The following is a 16,116-nucleotide window of genomic DNA, read 5'->3' on the forward strand; positions in this document are numbered from 1 at the left end:
TGATAGAATTGGCAATAAATCCAAGTTCCCTGGAATTTGTTCAGCGAAGCCGTGGCTGCTTAAAATAAGAAATGTTTGTCTCTCAAATCCTAGTCCTCAGCATTGATATAGACCCCAGGCCCTCCCCAGTGAGGCATTTTGCTTGTCCATCCTTGTCCATTTTTATGCCGTCTTTGGTTATAAATAACTTCTGGAACAAGTACCAGACCACGTTTTAATAGCAATGTTCAAAATGCTGTCCACATTCCTTTCTAAATGCTTGGTGATCTTTTCTTCTAGGAAGGATTATTTACTCATTTTAATTTTGCAGAACTGGAGGTGGTAGTGCCTTGAAGCTGAGCAGCTTCAGTTGGTGAAGAATCTTTTCACAAAGTATGAAGTTAATATTGAGGATGTTTTGGACTTGTTAGATAAGGAACTGCATATATTTTAAAACTTTCCCAGCTTTACTACATTTTCTCTCATATAAGCTCTGATTTTTTTTTTTCTTGTTTCTGCTGAACCGAAGATACATCAAACCTGAGACCCTACGGTGTGTGGGCCAGTGTTAGTTGATGAATTTAGCATATTTTTTAAAATATATTTTTATTGATTTCAGAGAGGAAGGGAGAGGAAGAGATAGAAACATCAATGCTTCAACTGAAGGACTTATATGCATGCATATAAGCATAACCAATGGACATAAATAAAACACTGGGGGGGGGGGTAGGGGAGGCCAGGGGATTGTCAAGGGTGGGGGAAAAAAGGAGACATATGTAATACCCTTTGTAATACTTTAAGCAATAAAAAAGAAAAGAAAAGAAAAAGAAACATCAGTGCTGATGAGAAAGGGTCATTGATTGGCTGCCTCCTACACGCCCCCTGCTGGGGATCGAGCCTATAACCCGGGCATGTGCCCCCACTGGGAATCCAACCGTAACCTCTTGGTTCATAGGTCGATGCTCAACCACTGAGCCACACTGGCGGGCTTAACATGTATTTTTTAAAGAAAAGCCAACCAAAAACTGTGACAACGGCTCGTCTTAAAGTTGAAAACGGTTAAACTAAAGGATCTCTTCCACCTCCTCTATCACATTTAGTTAGCATTTCATAGAGCGTCGAGGCCTAGCACATACTACACCAGGGGTCCTCAAACTTTTTAAACAGGGGGCCAGTTCACTGTCCCTCAGACCGTTGGAGGGCCGGACTATAGTTTAAAAAAAAACTATGAACAAATTCCTTTGCACACTGCACATATCTTATTTTGAAGTAAAAAAACAAAACGGGAACAAATACAACATTCGTATTTGCATGTGGCCCGCGGGCCGTAGTTTGAGGACCCCTGTACTACACAATCAGTAAATTGTATGTGTTTCCTATACCCTGTCAACCATTTTTAGAATATGCTCATTGAAATGCGTTTCTGGGTTACCTTGGCCTCCCTTTCCCCAGTGCCGCGTTTCCAGTCTCCCTGTTGGCTTCTCTGGCCACACAGAGCCTCCTGATGCTGCCTCTTCCACCCGAGACCCTCCCACCCAAGCTCAGCATCTGCTCCCCCCCCCCCCAGCCAGGGGCTGCAGGCACCTCCTCCTGCCACCCCCAGGGCGGGTTGGGCTCTGCATTCACTCCCCTCTACAATTTTATTTCCAGCTACTGCTCCTCATGAACCGCTGAACATCTCACTCCCCAGCATGTCGGGCAAGGGGCTGCTTTCATGCCTGTGTTCCCACAGCCTCTGCTTTCTCTTGCAATGCCTGGCGACATGGTTCTGACCCCAGCCCAGCCTTCAGGTGAAGTCCTAGCCCTGCCTTCTCCATGCGGTTACGCCGCTCAGCCATTTCGGACTGACCTCCACTGTGTCACAACTCCAAAGGCAGGAGGCCCACCCACACCCCACACCCCGCTGTGTTTTTTCTTAAATAACGTAGTTCTAGTACTGAATTGCCATTTTTCATTAACATGTATCTCACCCCAACTTCATTGTAAATGTTAAAAGGCATGACACATGCCTTTTCCATCTCTAAGTCCACAACTCCCACCCCAATACTGACAACAGAGTTGCCAAACTTCATTGTTCTCCAAACATTTCTGTTATTTCCCTGCCCTTTGGCCTTGCTGTCCTCTCCTGGGGCTTTGGCTGTGCAGCCTATTCCTGGCAGCCCTGATAACACCCCATCTTCTCCCAAAGATCTTGTGTCCCTCCAAACAGAATTAACCTGCTCTATTCAGAACTGGACTTGCATTTTTGTGACAGCACCTCTCATGCTCTCCTTCATACTGTGGTTACTTGAGTAACTGTCTGCCCCATTAAGAGCATAAGGCAAATATCTGTGGGTCCCCGCTTTTCCAGGGCATGTATGCAGCGCTGGTCTTCATTCTCTGCCTGTTATTAGGAGAGAACTCCTACTGTTGTGTCTACATTTGCCCTAAGTTTCCTATTAAAGTACCGAGTCTCCCACAACCCGGAGCGCAGGTGCACGCAGCCCTGGAGAGGGGAGGCACCCCGTGAAGGCTGCGGTTCTCAGCTGGCCCTCTCCCGACGGTGGGTCTCCCTGAGCCTCGCTGTGGTGGCCGGGAGGGAGTTTATATCCCCTAAAATACTGGGGGAGGAGAAGGGCTTTCAGGATGAGCCCAACGAGGAAAAAGTTCTCCTACCAAATGGACAGCATGCCTCTCATGTGTTGATAACAAGCCCTATTTCTCTCTCAGGCTCTTGTCTTCACCTGGACGTGGGGTTTGCTCTACAGCTATTATCCTGCCTAACAGTGGAGATTATAGGACCGTGGTACTCAACCATTTGTTAGCTTATTTCCAATCCAGCCATTTGAATTATATATGTATATGATTCATGAATTTTTTCCTTATCTATTAAGAAGCAGAGTGATCACAAAAGACGTATTTTAATAAATTCACCAGAGCTTTAGAATGGGAGTGCTCTTTTTTTAAAAAAAAAAAAATTTAAGCATGTATTTCAAGGCAGCAAAAGGAGCAAGAAAATAGAAAAAGAAAACATAGCTAAGTGAAGTGACTGCTGCCTTATTTTCCTGATTGAAATGACACAAGGGCACACTCTGTGGCCAGAGAGCTCACGTTCTGACTTTGAAGGGGAAAGTGTCTTGTCTCTTGGATGTGACTCTGAACCCATTTAGGAATCCAGAGGTCTCTGAGGGGTTGGCTGGTCTTGTTGACGGGTCTGGCCCTTAAACCCACCGGGTGGGTCGGGTAGGTGAGGACATGACTGTGTTCTGGGATTGGGGACTGCCCGGAGCGCTGGCCCTCTTGACGTGGCCCCTGGAGTCTTAAAGAGGAGGGCTCCGACATCAGCCTTGGCCAATGGGCATGTCCTTGGAGCTGCCACAGTTCAGAGTGGAGAGTGAGTCCGCACCACAGGCCAAGGACAGCAGCTTTCTTCTTGTCTGCTCTCTACAAAAACAAAACAAAACTGATCATCTTCAGGTTATTCCCAGAGCGGGAATGCCTCCGGAGTAAACACAGCGTTTGTGGGCAGGAAAGTTATGGAGGAATAATAGCAACCTGACTCCCAAGTTTCATTTCAGCCAGTGCCTTTAACTGTCCCCATCAAAGTTCTTACTATATAGGGCCTTTGATGCCTCTTCACCTTGATTAATTCAAGCTTTACATCTACCCATTTTTTTTAGGTGAGAGTTAAACACAGCAAATTGGACTCACCCAAACACACAGGGCCAGGATAAGCCATGGAGTCAGCATGCTGGCTAGCCAGCGTTGGGTGTTTGTGCTGCCAACTGCTTACACTGTTTGCCCTGAGTACATAATCTTCATAGCAGTTTCATAAGTTAATATGCTCCTTTTCAGAAAGGAAACTGAGCATAGAAAGAGTGTCTTGTCCAAAAGCCAACATCTAGTGAGTGGCAGCTTAGGATCGCAACCCAGGCATTCTAGCTGCAAAGCCCAACTCAGAACTGCTTATTTGGGTCCAGATCTCATGTGAGTAATCATTCTTTCTCCTATGTTTCCTAATGATAAATAAAGGTGATTAGAATAGATCATAGTATCTCTCCCAGACACATTCTAAACAATAATTATATCGTCTAACATTTTTTTCATTTGGTCCAAAAGTTAATAACAACAACAAAAATGAGCAGGTGTGGCTTTCCTCTCTGACCACTTTGGATATACAGTATTAATGAGCTAAGGGGTAGGCCTGAAGGAATGGAAGAGAAAATCCACAGGTTTGATAGTCACATCCTTAGTATTAGTTGATTGTATGTACTTTCATGCCTGCGCAAATGCATACTCCATCACCAAGTACTTGAAGACCGAATTCCTGGCACTACGAAGACATCTTTAAGAGCAGACCTCAGGCCCTAGCCGGCTTGGCTCAGTGGATAGAGCGTCAGCCTGTGGACTGAAGGGTCCCAGGTTCGATTCCGGCCAAGGGCACATGCCTGGGTTGCGGGCTTGATCCCCAGTAGGGGGTGTGCAAGAGGCAGCCGATCAATGATTCTCTCTCATCATTGATGTTTCTATCTCTCTCTCCTTCTCCCTTCCTCTCTGAAATCAATAAAAAAGAAATATATATAAAAAATAATAATAATAGAAAGAGCAGACCTCAGAGGAATCTTTGAGATCACTCAGGAGATGCTCTTGCCTCAGGTGTAAATCTTGGCTTCACCAGTTAATGGCTGGGTGACTGCGGGAATGCAGCTTGACCCTCTGTGATGTCTCAAAAGAGCTGTGGAGAGAAACCAAGTGAATGCACTGGAGAGAATATAGCATGCTCAGTAATTGTCAGTTCAATCTAAATGCAAAGAGAGTAAGAGAGAATGAGACAGAGAGAGGGAGGCAGGGAGAGAGACTGATTTCATTTTCTTTATGCCTCCAGCCTCGGTCATTTGCTCATGCAGCGCCTTACCAGCACCTCTTCTGGGCTTAGTTATTAGCTGTTAGCAAGGGCTGTAGAGTCAGTCAGTCTTAAGTTCCCCACATATCACTGGTTGCATGACCTTGGGCACATTATTGGTGTCTGTAAGCCTTGTTTACTTCAGGGTGGATAGTGAACTCTACCTCTTTAAGTTTTTAGCGACTAAATTAGATAATGTCTGAAAAGTGCTGTTTTATTCCAATTAAAGCCCCATTTCTAGTTCCAAAGGTTGAGCTAAGAATAAGTTCTTTTCCAATGAGCTCTAACACAGACTTATCAGATGGGAGTCAAGCTTGCTTTCATCTCCTCTCACCTCAGAACCCACTGGAGAGGAAGGGCACTACTCCAGGGAAGGGTGTGGGCTCTGGCCATTGGGACTGCAGATGGGTTGGTCCATGCCGATTGGGAGGGCTGGGCCCTGTGTAGTAGGTAGCAAGGCCCTGGAAACCTAAGGAGGGATAGCGAACACAGCAGCCTGAGGACAAGTTTGGTGACACAAGCTGCAGAGCATTCCTGCTTCTGTGGAGATAACTAGGAGTAGGCATGGCTCTTATGTAGAGAGCAAGTATTGTTTGTGTGCACAAGGGACCCACCATACCTCTCAAATATCCTCAAATTAGTCACTGTCCTGTAATTCAGAAATAGCCTTTGCACCTAAATTACACTACTACACTAAGTTACATCATCATATTTTTAACCTAAGACCTACAGGCTTCATAAATATAGGAGATTGGGGACCAAAGAGAAAAACTCATACTAACCAGCCTCTGTTAGGGCCCAGGCCTTTCACAGGACATATTCTTCTCCAATGATCACAATGAATAAAAGTGTTTAACCTTAACCATGGGACATAGTACATGCTCAAAAAATGATAGTGGTTATTTTGTTATGATGATGATTGTTATATTATAACTAAGGCCCAGTGCACGAATTCATGCATGGGTGAGGTCCAGCAGCCTGCCCCAATGGGGGCCCACTGGGCCGGGCCAGCCTGGGGGAGGGGCCACAGGCAGTTGGCCAGCTGGCCCCACCCCCGATCGGGGTGCTGTGGGGTGCCAATTGGGGCCCGAGTCAGGCTGGTTGGCAGCCGCAGTGCAGTGCACATCATAGCCACCAGTCATTCCAGTTGTTCTGGTCATTCTGCCGTTCCGGTTGCTGGGCTTTTATATATATAGATGATCACTAATATTTAATGTTACAGAAGTTGTTAGGAAGCAGATATTATCAAATTGGTTCTAGCAAGTGTGAAATCAAAGCTGCCCAACCCAAAGAGGTATATAGGCAGCAACAGCAACAACAAAAGGGAGGAAGAGGTGCTGCAGCTGGTGGAAGAAGTGGTTCTAAGGGTCGAGGCCGAGGTCAGGGCCAAACTGGAACCAAGGATTTAATAACTATATTGATCAAGGTTATGGAAATTAAAACAGTGCCTATGGTGGTGATCAAAGCTATAGTGGCTATGGCGGCTATGATTATACTCGGTATAACTATGGGAACTACGGATATGGATAGGGATATGCAGACTACAGTGGCCAACAGAGCACTTATGGCAAGGCATCTCGAGGGGGAGGCAATCACCAAAACACCTATCAGCCACATTAAAGGAGGACATTGGAGAAAACAGGAGGAGATTGCTAACATAACCCATCTGCAGGACGATGTTGAAGATTGATTGGTCTTCTGTTGCTCTACGATGATTATTTTGTAAAAGACGTTCTAGTGTACAAGAAAGACACAACTGTGTCCAGCTGTATATAGCCGCCCATTAGTTTTCTTTGTTTTTACCTTGTCTTTTGCTATCTGTGTTATGATTCAATGTGGATTTGTGTTTATACAAATTTTATTTGTATGATTTCATGTTAAACCTCAAATAAGTGTTTCCTTATGTGATTGTAAAAGAAAGAAAGAAAGAAAGAAAGAAAGAAAGAAAGAAAGAAAGAAAGAAAGAAAATAGACCACAGTGTAAAAGTAGTGTTTTGTGGGCTACTTTGTAATCCCCTCTGGGGTTGTGTGAGAAGAAAGCATCCTCAGTCAGTTCCTTCATTCGAAGGGTTATAGAAGTCCACATTTACAAGAAACTGTTAGGTGCTTCCTCTAAGCAGCTCTGCATCTCTCAGCAGCACCTTCAAGATTTCCTGTGCAAATAGTGTCATTTCCCTTTTTTTAAAAAAAAAAATATATTTTTATTGATTTGCATGCCACCCACTGGGGATTGAGACTGCAACTTGGACATGTGCCCTGACCGGGAGTCGAACTGTGACCTGCTGGCTCATAGGTCAAAGCTCAACCACTGAGCCACGCAGGCTGAGCCTGCCATTTCCTTTTTAACATCTCTGCTGAAACTAGGAACTTTAATTGTTTGTTTAATTGTTTCTGTAACTAAAAATGTTATAATTATTGAAAAACAACACCTAGAGTGCATTATGATCTGTAGTTATGATGATTTAAATAACGTGCAGTTTGCCCAAAAACGTGCGGTCCCTGGCGTATGTCTTAGAGATTTCTATGCGGTACGAAAGGTGTTAACCTCCATTTCAACCTCTTTTTCACAAGGGCCTAAATGGCCATGGCCTCATTTTTCTCTCCGTGTCTCTATGTTAAAACTATAGTTGGTGTACAGTGTATATTAGCTATGTTAGTTTTAGGTATACGATATAGTGATTTGACATTTTATGCCTTATAATGGTGATCACCCCACTAAGCCTAACAATCATCTGTCACCATGCAAATGTCGCCTCCCTCTTTATACAGTGAGGTCAATTGAAATTCTTCTGCTCTTATGGTATCACCATGAATGAGTTTCCTTTAAAGACCTATTAATGGAGATACAGCTGGAAAGAAATAGTATCTGAAATTGGGCAGTTACAGCAATTGCCAAACTAGTCAACATAACAAGAAGGGTGGGGTTGGTTAAGTTTCTCAATGAATATTACTTCATTTTAAGTAAATTATGTAAAACAGTTCTAATAGAGCCCATTAATTTGGATTCCACTAATCAGATAATCCAGACAAAGCCTGTACTGTTTTAAGCTCTATTTTTCTATATAATTACTAGAGGCCCTCTTGCAATCCAGGACCCCTCGGGGGATGTCGGACTGCTGGTTTTGGCCCGATCCCCACAAGCCAGGCCGAGGGATCCCACTGGTGCATGAATCCATGCACTGGGCCTCTAGTATGCATATAAGACCTTTGGTTAATCTCTTCCTGCCCTCCCCCCTCCCCCCTTCCTTCTGAGATTCATCAGTCTGTTCCATGTTTCCATGTCTGTGTGTTGAGCATCTGCCCCCTGGTGGTCAGTGTGTGTCATAGCTACTGGCCAAATGGTCGAACGTACAGTCACTTAGGCTTTTATATATATACTAGAGGCCCAGTGCACAAAAATTTGTGCACTCGGGGGGAAGGGAGGGTCCCTCAGCCTGGCCTGTGTCCTCTTGCAGTCTGGGACCCCTCGGGAGATAACGACCTCCTGGCTTAGGCCTGCTCCTGGGTGGCAGAGGGCAGGCCCAATCCCTAGGTGCAGCCCCTGGTTGGGCTCAGAGCAGGTCCAATTGGGGTGTTGGGGCGCCGCCCCCTGTCATGCACAGAGCAGGGCGGATCGGGAGGTTGGGATGCCACCCCCAGTCACGCTCAGGGTAGGGCCGATTGGGGGGGTTGGGGCACTGCCCCCTGTCACACTCAAGGCAGGGTCGATGGGGAGGTTGCAGCGCCACCCCCTGTCAGGCACAGAGCAGGGCCAATCTGGGGGTTGGGGTGCTGCCCCCTGTCATGCACAGAGCAGGGCCCATCAGGGGGGTTGGGGAGCTCCCCCCTGTCACGCACAGAGCAGGGTTGAACAGGGGGTTGGGGAGCTCCTCCCTGTCACACACAGAGCAGGGCCCATCAGGGAGTTGAGGAGCTCCCCCCTGTCACTCACAGAGTAGGGCCGATAGGGGAGTTGGGGCGCCGCCCCCTGTCACACACAGAGCAGGGCGGATCAGGGGGTTGGGGCGCCGCCACTCTCACACTTAGGGCAGGGCCAATGGGGAGGTTATGGCTCTACCCTGTCACACACAGAGCAGGGCCGATCAGGGGGTTGGGGCATCGCACCCTGTCACACACAGAGCTGCAGGGCGAGCAGAGGTTGGGGAGCTCCCCCATATCAGGCACAGAGCAGGGCTGATCAGGAGGTTATGGCCCTGCCCCCTGTCACACACAGAGCTGCAGGGTGATCAGGGGGATTGGGCGCTGCCCCCTGTCACGCTGATCCCGGTGCCGGGAGGCCTCTCAGCTCCGCTGATCCTGGTGCTGGGAGGCATATTACCCTTTTACTCTATAGGATAGAGGCCTGGTGCATGGGTGGGGCTGGCTGGTTTGCCCTGAAGGGTGTCCTGGATCAGGGTGGGAGTCCCCACTGGGGTGCCTGGCCAGCCTGGGTGAGGGGATGATGGCTGTTTGCAGCTGGTCACACACCCTTCAGGGTGGGGGTCCCCACTGGGGAGCTTGGCCAGCCTGGGTGAGGGGCTGAGGGCTGTTTGCAGCTGGTCACACACCCTTCAGGGTGGGGGTCCCCACTGGGGTGCCTGGCCAGTCTGGGTGAGGGGCTGAGGGCTGTTTTCAGGCTGGCGGGTGACGGAAGCTCCCAACTGCTCCTTTTTTTCTTTTTTTTTCTTTTTTATTCTGGGCCAGCTTTAGCTCTGAGGCTCCAGCTCTTAGGCCTCCGCTGCTGAAAGTTGGTATCTGGTTTGTTTCGGTTCGAAACAATGTATAACTCCAGCTCTGACTCCAGCTCTGAGATCCCAGCTCCCTGAAAGCTGGTTTCTGGGGTTTTTTTTAGCTTCTATATTTGTTAAAATATTTCAAACTGCAGGCTCAGAGGCCTGCAAGGCAGGCGGGGAACGTTGGTTTCCTCCGTCACTGAAGCAAGCAAGCCTCATGTTAGTTTCAAGCTGCCTGGCTGCCGGGCGCCATCTTGGCTGACAGTTAATTTGCATATCTCGCTGATTAGCCAATGGGAAGGGTAGCGGTCATACGCCAATTACCATGTTTCTCTTTTATTAGATAGGACTAGAGGCCTGTTGCTCCGCCCATCCCAGGGCTGTGAGGCCTCGCGGCTCCACTGATCCCAGGGCATGAGGCCTCACTGCTCCGCCAGGTACAGGGCCGTTTGGCTTGGCTCCACCGCTTGGAGCCTACATATGCAAATTAACCGCCATCTTTGTTGGTGATTAATTTGCATATCGCCCTGATTAGCCAATGGGAAGCATAGTGAAGGTATGGTCAATTACCCTTTTTGTCTTTTATTAGATAGTATAGATAATTTAATTATGAAAAAAATCTGTGTGTAAGTAGTATAAACATAATTGGAGGAGCTATCACTTAAGAGTAAAAGAAAACTCTCAAGGGTACCTTAGAATCTCTGACCAATAACTAAAAGGCTGAGTAAAATCCTATCATTGAAGCAGAAGCTCAAAGAAATCCACAAACCAAAACCTTGATAATCTGGAGATGGCTTTTTGAAAGCATGTCTTCTGAAAAGCAGTCTGCAAGTCACTTTCTATGATCTCAGATGGCCAGTTCTTTACCTAAATCCATCATTCCAAATTAGTGAAATGTTGGTGTATGAGCAATGTTAACAAAATATTGCAGGATGTCATTTTGTTTTACTAAAGGCAACTAAAATGTTTGACATTTTAGTGTAAGTTTTTGTTTCAGATTTTGTAGAGGAAATTTTTAAAAAAAGAATCGACCTATATCCCTGTCCCCTGCATAATGCCCTGTGATAGTGGCACGCAGGGACACTCCTACTGTCTGAGCCTCAGGGGCCTCATCTGTAAAATGGGGATAATTGTGACCTACCTCATAGGCTTGATGTGATAATTAGTGATTTGCATTAAGCAGGAGATGAGTAAGCACTCAGACTCTACCCTTCCCTTTCTGAACTTTTCGGAACATACTCCTTTGCCTCCCTTGACTATTCGTTGTAGCCTAAGAACAAAACTTAGTTCAGTGGTGACTGAAGCCAAACTTTAGGTCTTCTGTCCAGTAAAAGTGGGCTGCAGAGCTTGCCTTATTCTTTCAGCCAACATTTTTGAAAACCTCCTATTTATAAGAAACAGTACAAAATAGCTTAGAGCAAAGTCCAATAGTCATCTTTTAGGCATAATTTCAAAAGCTCTTTGTCTGCCTAAGTGCTGGAATGTACACATCACCCAGGGCTTTGAATTAAGGCATTGAAAACCACAATTCTTAAAAAATATATATATATGGTTAGGATTGCTAACATCACACCCAGTAAGCATAACCTGTTTCTTTCTTTTTATGTTCACTAGGATACATTAGTTTATGGCTTTAAAAATTGTATACAATATGTTACACAAAATTATATTTAGGAAGAGACTTTCAGCAATGGTTTCCATTTTTCTTTTTCAGATTTAGTTGGTTCATTGGAGACTTCAAGATGTGCCCTGCTATGGTGTCTGCTTAGTAACTTTTGAGGGACTAGCCTCTGCTGTGCCCTTTGCTCATGGGTTAACAGCCTGGGATTGGCTCACTCAATAAGTGAGACAGCTCACCCTTTGCCCTTTTTTTATGACATGGAATTCTGAAAAACGAAGAGCTGGTGAGGCTGCATTTTCCAGCTTTGGCCGGGGCTAGCAACCTTTGTATCTTAGTTCTGTCCTCTTAGCATCTAACATTATTTTCTTCTCACCGTTTCCCCGTTGCTGATCATAAATGGTTAACCAGAGCTCTGCTGGGCAGTCCCCCTGCAGCCCCAGTCCATGAAGCCTGCTGCGCCCCTTCCCTCCCTGGCTCCTTCCTCTAGTCCGGCCCCACAGGCTCCCCTGGCCTCTCTTGGCCCTCTTGTTGTTCGCTCTGCGCCTTTGTGGCAACCCAGGGCCTTTTCTTTTCCTCTTCCTTCCTTTCTCCTGGGATAGCTCTATACGCTCTTGGACCCAGTGGAAACAACACAAAGTAAAAATAAATGAAAACAAGAAACCAGTTCTGTGCCGAGCCAGCAGAGCATGTCCATGGGCCAAAGTGGAGCTTCCGGTGTTGCCCTCTGCTTCTCTAGGACCTTGAGAGGCAGCAGCAAGGATTTCCATGTGCAACGAAAGACCCACCCGAAGCCCCAGGGGAAACACTGTGATAACACTGACTGTGAAATTGGCTCTCATCGCCCCCGTTTTTCCCCTCCGCCAGTGTTCTTAGAAACGGGGAAGTCAACAGAAGCGTCTGCTTCTACGTATTTGGCAGTCGTAGAGCTTATTAAGTAATTTTGAAATTCTTACAGTTTTGTTTCACATTTCAAAATAAAGTTCATCTGCAGGAGTCCTTGCATCACTTTTTGGGTGCTCAGAGAGATCGAATGCCAGGGCGTGAAATGTCGCTGCGGTAGTTGCAGGAAATTAGCCATCTTCTCTTGTCAACAGTAGTTGTGTATTTTAGCTGTTTGACTCACTGCAGCAGTGGGCAGCCTGCTTTCTTGTGAACTGGCGTCAGTGACCTTCCCCAGCACATGTTTTCAAACAAGGCAGGTGCCTCCTTCCTGGCTGCCTGCATCCAAGTCACTTTGTGGCCCCGACATCTTCCCACAGCCCGTGGGCCCCTGCACACATCACACTTCAGCAAAGCATCACCTGGGACTAACTCACAACTGTTTTCATATATATTTCAGGAGGTTGTGTGCTTTCTCTCTTACTCTGGGTTTTATGCAAGTATAACTGAATTTGGACAAAAGATGCTCTGAGAGAACCCTGTTTTAAAGGATTCAGAGTAGCGCGTTTGAGAGCAATGAGTGCATCTGTGAAATAGTCACCTTGTACTTAATTCATGTTGTAGGTGCAGACTTTTCCCCAGTGGGTTTGCACAGAAGGATTTGGTTAACAAATGCGTTTTCTCTGGGAAGGGCACTTTCCAAAGTGCTACACAAAGTGCCCGGGTTTAGACACATTGCAGTGATCAAACAAATAGTGTATCATTTTGTAATATATTAGTGTGCACAATAGGTACACAATGTTATATGTCAATTACATCTCAATAAAGCTGGGGGAGAAACTGTGTTTTCTTTGCAGCAACTATAATAATAAAAAATGGATACATTTCAAGATGGGCTGTTGTGCATACATATTATAAATGAGTTGAAAAGTGATTAGAATATGTGAATTCTTTTAAAAAAAATCAATGTAGAAATATCAACTCTAGGAAGGGAATGAGAATGGCTAGTGTGTGCCTACTATGTGCCAGGTCCTGGAGAAAATATTTTAATATCAAATGCAGCTCTGTGTAGGGTTTGAAATGCCTGGCTGTAAGGATTCCATGACAGGTGTACAGAGCATCTAGTGCCACACTGATGTAATATTAATAAATATTAGCTGTTTATTTTATTCCATTCAATCCTTTGATGTAGTCAGTATCCCCATTGTACGGATCAGGAAGACTGAGTCTGGAGTGATCTAAGTAACTTGGACCAAATTTTCAAAATTAGGTTGCAGAGGCAGAATTTAGAACCAGGGTTCTGCTGGACACGCTGATAAAAACCTCTAACCAGGGGTTATTCTTCTAGGCTGCCAGGATGATCTGTGCTAGGGATTTTTTTTATGATGGGGTAAACCATCCCAGCTAGAATACAGTAACACCCACTACTGAGAGGCAAAGTTTTCTTTACGGGCAGCAAATTCACAAATAATGTATAAGTAAACATTCAGAAAAACATTCCAAGGACCCATCTCAGCAGTCAACCATTCTTAGAGTCTTTTTTCACTTTCAATAGCAAAGTCTTAGCTCTATGGATAGGTCTATGCTTTTCAAAATCTGTGCATGGTTTATGAAACATGCCCAATACATCAGTCCTGTCTATACCTCTGCTGTGTAAATGTCATCGTCTATGCAAATATCAATTTGTAATGCCAGATTAAGGAAGTTGTAAGGATGATATTCCTATAGCACCTGGAAGGCAAGCTTCCAGGATTTTGGGGGGTTGGGTAGGGTGGGATGGGGGAGTAACTTTTTTTAACTAGCTGCTATAGTTTTCATCTCTTCTCATGTTGGGAGCGCCAAGTGATGCTGGCGACCTCAGTCCCTGGGATACAACCATTGGGCGTGGATGTCGGTGTTGTTCCAATAGCCCCACTAGATGTAGGCACCAATTAAGGACGCCCTTGTTTTCATCTTCAGGGTGCATGGCTTGGTGGCTTAGTGACCAAGTATGGCTGCTGTAGGACAATGATGGCCATTTTAATAGTGAAGAAGTTCAGTGGTGTTGGCATTGGAACTGGAAAGTCATTTTACTAATGCAGGATTCCACTTCCCTGTGTTGAAATTCTGGGCAAATCAGTTACCTGCAGCCCAAGCTACAGCTACACATAGGATTTAGCTCTTGTAATAGACTGACTCTCTTTTTCCTTTTAGAGGTGTGTATATAAGAGAGAATGGAATTAAACTTCAGTTTCACAAATGAATGTGAGCTTAGTATAAAGATAGCAGAGAACAAGGAGAATTGGGGCTGGTTATCACATCATTTCCACTGCAGTTTACTTCCTAGCACTTAACCTAGTCCAAATATTTTCTTCACAACATCGCTACCTTCGGAGTTACTCAGATGCTTAGCTGTATTCTGCTGTCTAAATTTGTATCTGCAAGAAGGCCCAGGGTGTGCGCATCAAATTCCATGCAAATGGAAAGAACCCACTTAGGATGCTGTACAGGATGGGACGGTTCCAGAAGCTTCCCGGCACCGCATTTAAACCACTCTGGGTCTTCCTCTCCAGGGTTCCGCGGATTCCTACACGAGCAGGCCCTCGGACTCCGATGTCTCCTTGGAAGAGGACAGGGAAGCGATCCGGCAGGAGAGAGAGCAGCAGGCGGCCATCCAGCTGGAGAGAGCAAAGGTGACTCCTGCCCCTCTTTGGTTCTGGGGCGGAATGTTGATCAGCTGCTCTTCCCCTGCCTCGGATTTCTCTGAAAGCATCATTTTATGGTCATCCTGATAAGGCCCCAGGTTGCAAGGCTTTCTGATCCATTCGCCCCTAAATGAGGTTTCAAAACATTCCCGGGGGAGCACTTGCCCAAGACACTGACACGTCACCCTTTTGTGTTTGGTTTGGAGGTGAAGTGTTTGGTCATCTTCCAGCTTAGCAGTCCTAGCCAATACCAAGCTCACCACACCCGGTGTTGGCAGAGCCGCCTAAGGTTCCAGCTTCACCACCTGTTCCATGACAGCGGCCTTCATTTCAGGCCACACTTGTTCTGGGGGTCTCCCTGTTGATCTCCCCTCTTGGTTTCAGTCTCCCACCTCAAGTTCAGCATGAAGTTCAGACCTTTGAACAAGTATTAGCATTGCAGCCAAGACGAGCAACAAAGGCATTGCAAAATAGACCTTCAGATATCCACAAGGAGGGCTCCCCCCTCCCCCACCCCAGGAATCTCTGCACCCACAGGAGGCAACAAGTTGCACGTGTAAATGTCAGGATGGGAAGCGTCACATAAGCGTGTTAAAAGAGCAGAGAGAGAATGGTGCCGGCAATGAGGCAGCCTCCTCTGCTCCCACACCTGCGACGTCTGTGCCGGTCGGCAGAGGGGCTGTGGGGCAGTGCCTGCTAAGGGACATCAGTGGGACCCTCACTCAGGTCCTGTCTCCAGCACTGCTCCCCAGCCATGTTCACAGCTCAAATGCAGGAGCCAATAACAAAGCTGGGGTGGCAGGAACCATGTGCCCTCATTTGTGGCTAATTTGTGTTTTAGTTTTCTCTCAGAGTCTGTGTTGTGGCCATTGTGGTCACCCAAACGTCAGGGCAGTGGTGTTAGCGTAGCTGGGGGTTTGTGTAACCTCTGCCAGGTGGCACCAGCCCAAGGGCGCTTGGTCCAAAGGCGTTTTGGAACCAGCTTTTGGTAGCTGGGGAGAAGGCGATGAGTGAGCAGCTCTGCCTTCCTGTCCACGTCCGCGGCCTTCCTCTTCCCTGGCAGGATAAGGTATTCTACTGAGTGGGTCCCACAGGTTTTCAGATCTGAGCTGCTCACTCACCCCCCCCCCCGCCCCCCCACAACCTTTTTATTTAAGACCCAGCACCCGCTTCCTGTATCCAAAGGGGGGCGGTGTGACTAGGGGACAAAGCAGACAGCCCCTCCCACTGCCATTCCTTTTCAATGGTTAAGGGCACATTGTTTGTCTGGGATGTTGGAAAGTGCCAGCACAGGGGGAGGGAGGGTGGGCTGGTAGGACTGAGTAGGTGGCACTGAATCCACAGTTTTCAGTGCCACGT

At 46.6% G+C, this 16,116-nt stretch overlaps 1 protein-coding gene across 8 annotated transcripts in view; it reads left to right on the top strand.

The window, feature by feature from the left end:
- The window catches only part of CACNB4 (calcium voltage-gated channel auxiliary subunit beta 4), a 231,839-nt gene that overhangs the window by 167,899 nt on the left and 47,824 nt on the right, over positions 1-16,116 (top strand). For all 8 annotated transcript variants that reach the window (XM_081095537.1, XM_081095538.1, XM_081095543.1 and 5 more), the window contains one exon: positions 14,626-14,745. In XM_081095537.1, coding sequence (XP_080951663.1) covers positions 14,626-14,745 — 120 coding nt within the window. The remainder of the gene's footprint in view (positions 1-14,625; positions 14,746-16,116) is intronic.

The sequence above is a fragment of the Myotis nattereri genome, assembly GCF_964212035.1.
Source record: "Myotis nattereri genome assembly, chromosome: 7".
NCBI classification, from domain to species: Eukaryota; Metazoa; Chordata; class Mammalia; order Chiroptera; family Vespertilionidae; genus Myotis; species Myotis nattereri.